Source organism: Phocoena phocoena, chromosome 5 (genome assembly GCF_963924675.1).
Source record: "Phocoena phocoena chromosome 5, mPhoPho1.1, whole genome shotgun sequence".
Lineage (NCBI taxonomy): Eukaryota > Metazoa > Chordata > Mammalia > Artiodactyla > Phocoenidae > Phocoena > Phocoena phocoena.
The window spans coordinates 50,791,891-50,793,688 of record NC_089223.1 but is presented as its reverse complement, the minus strand read 5'-3'; the positions used below and the strand labels follow the sequence as shown (position 1 = coordinate 50,793,688).

The following is a 1,798-nucleotide window of genomic DNA, read 5'->3' as shown; positions in this document are numbered from 1 at the left end:
ATTCATCTCTTTTTTGGACAGGCTCCATAGTGTCAATGTCACTTTTTAAAGTGTAATGTCCAGATATGTATACAACTGTCCAAGTGTTATTTGACCAAGTACAAAACACAGCAGGAATATAACATTTTTCAATAAATGATACTTAAGATTATAGTATCTCTTTTTTGACAACTGTGTTACTCTATTGGCTTCTATTACACGTCAGTCAACTAAAATCTTCTTTCAAAAAATAAGTGTTTCTAGTCTTTTCTCTTGTCCGCCATCCTATGTGCGGTTGGATTTGCTCCTCGCCATGTCTTCTCACAAGACTTTCAGGATCAAACGATTCCTGGCCAAAAAACAAAAGCAGAATCGTCCCATTTCCCAGTGGATTCAAATAAAAACTGGTAATAAAATCAGGTACAACTCTAAGAGAAGACATTGGAGAAGAACCAAGCTGGGTCTATAAGGAGCCTCACATATGAAGTGGCCCACACTTATGCTATCAAGGTCAACTGTATGTTACCGCATCAGAACATCATTAGTGTCTGGAACAGCTGCCTGTGTTTGATGCTCTCTCCTCTTTTCTTGATCTTTCCTCACCACTGCTCACTGTGTAGCTCAGTAATAAATATGTGAAACTTTTGTTGGAAAAAAAATAATAAGTGTTTCTATAAAGTAATAACTTCCTCATACTTGAACAGTTGGGATTTGGGTGTGAGATTTAGCATTGGTCCCTAAGTTTTCTCTTACTAAGCTCAGACCAACATTACAACCTATTAGATTCTTTTTGAGTCCAGATTTTGAAACCTGGCACATTAGTTATTTCTCTTAGCTCCACAGCATCTACAAACTTAATATACATGCCATCAGAATCCTCATTTAAGTCGGTAATAAAAATGTACAGTGGGGCTTCCCTGGTGGTGCAGTGGTTGAGAGTCCGCCTGCTAATGCAGGGGGCACGTGTTCGTGCCCCGGTCCGGGAAGATCCCACATGCCGCGGAGCGGCTGGGCCCGTGAGCCATGGCCGCTGAGCCTGCGCGTCCGGAGCCTGTGCTCCGCAATGGGAGAGGCCACAACAGTGAGAGGCCCGTGTACCGCAAAAAAAATTAAAAAAAAAAAAAAATGTACAGTGGCATAGTGCTGAAGATAGACTTCTATGGCATACATCTAAAGTCCCACCTCCAAGCTAACAACAATTCATTAATAAGCACATTTTGGGTATAGTAGTTCATTTCAAGTTAACCCATACTATCAAGTTAATACCATACTATCACACAGACTGTAATTCTCCATTTCATCCATAAGGAGAACATGAATACTTACCATAAGTAATCAATCTCTCCTTAGCCTCTATCTTTAATACCATGTGATTTCTCTCCTTGAAAGTCTTCCATAATATAAAAGGATCCTTGATATCCTGGCAGTTTTCCAGTTAAACACTTAAAAGGATGATATCTTTTAATAGCCTTCCTGGCTTTAAATCCAAGAAGTAGCTCAACACTCTTGATTTTCCTTCGAATGGATTAAATTCTACATTTAGTATTAACAATTCACTGCTCCAATTTGCCCTTGAACTTTATATGAAAAACTGGTTTTGGTAGTAAATAGTATTGCCCAAATCAGCTCCAAAAAACAACTTCTAAAATATGTTACAGAGTCATCAGAAACAAAGCCTTTACACCTTCTCTCTATATACTATATATCTATTTTCTATACCTTTGAGACACTAGACAATACAAAAGTAATTTTTGAATTAACATAGGAAAATAAACTGAGGGAAGATCATATTAGCACTGGAGGAAAGATCCAAGAATCA

At 38.3% G+C, this 1,798-nt stretch overlaps 1 protein-coding gene across 1 annotated transcript; it reads left to right on the top strand.

Moving 5' to 3' along the window:
- Positions 1 to 292: 292 nt before the first annotated feature.
- Positions 293 to 448, top strand: LOC136123668 (large ribosomal subunit protein eL39-like). The gene has a single exon (XM_065878005.1). The coding sequence runs from the start codon at positions 293 to 295 to the stop codon at positions 446 to 448; it is 156 nt and encodes a 51-aa protein (XP_065734077.1).
- Positions 449 to 1,798: the final 1,350 nt, after the last annotated feature.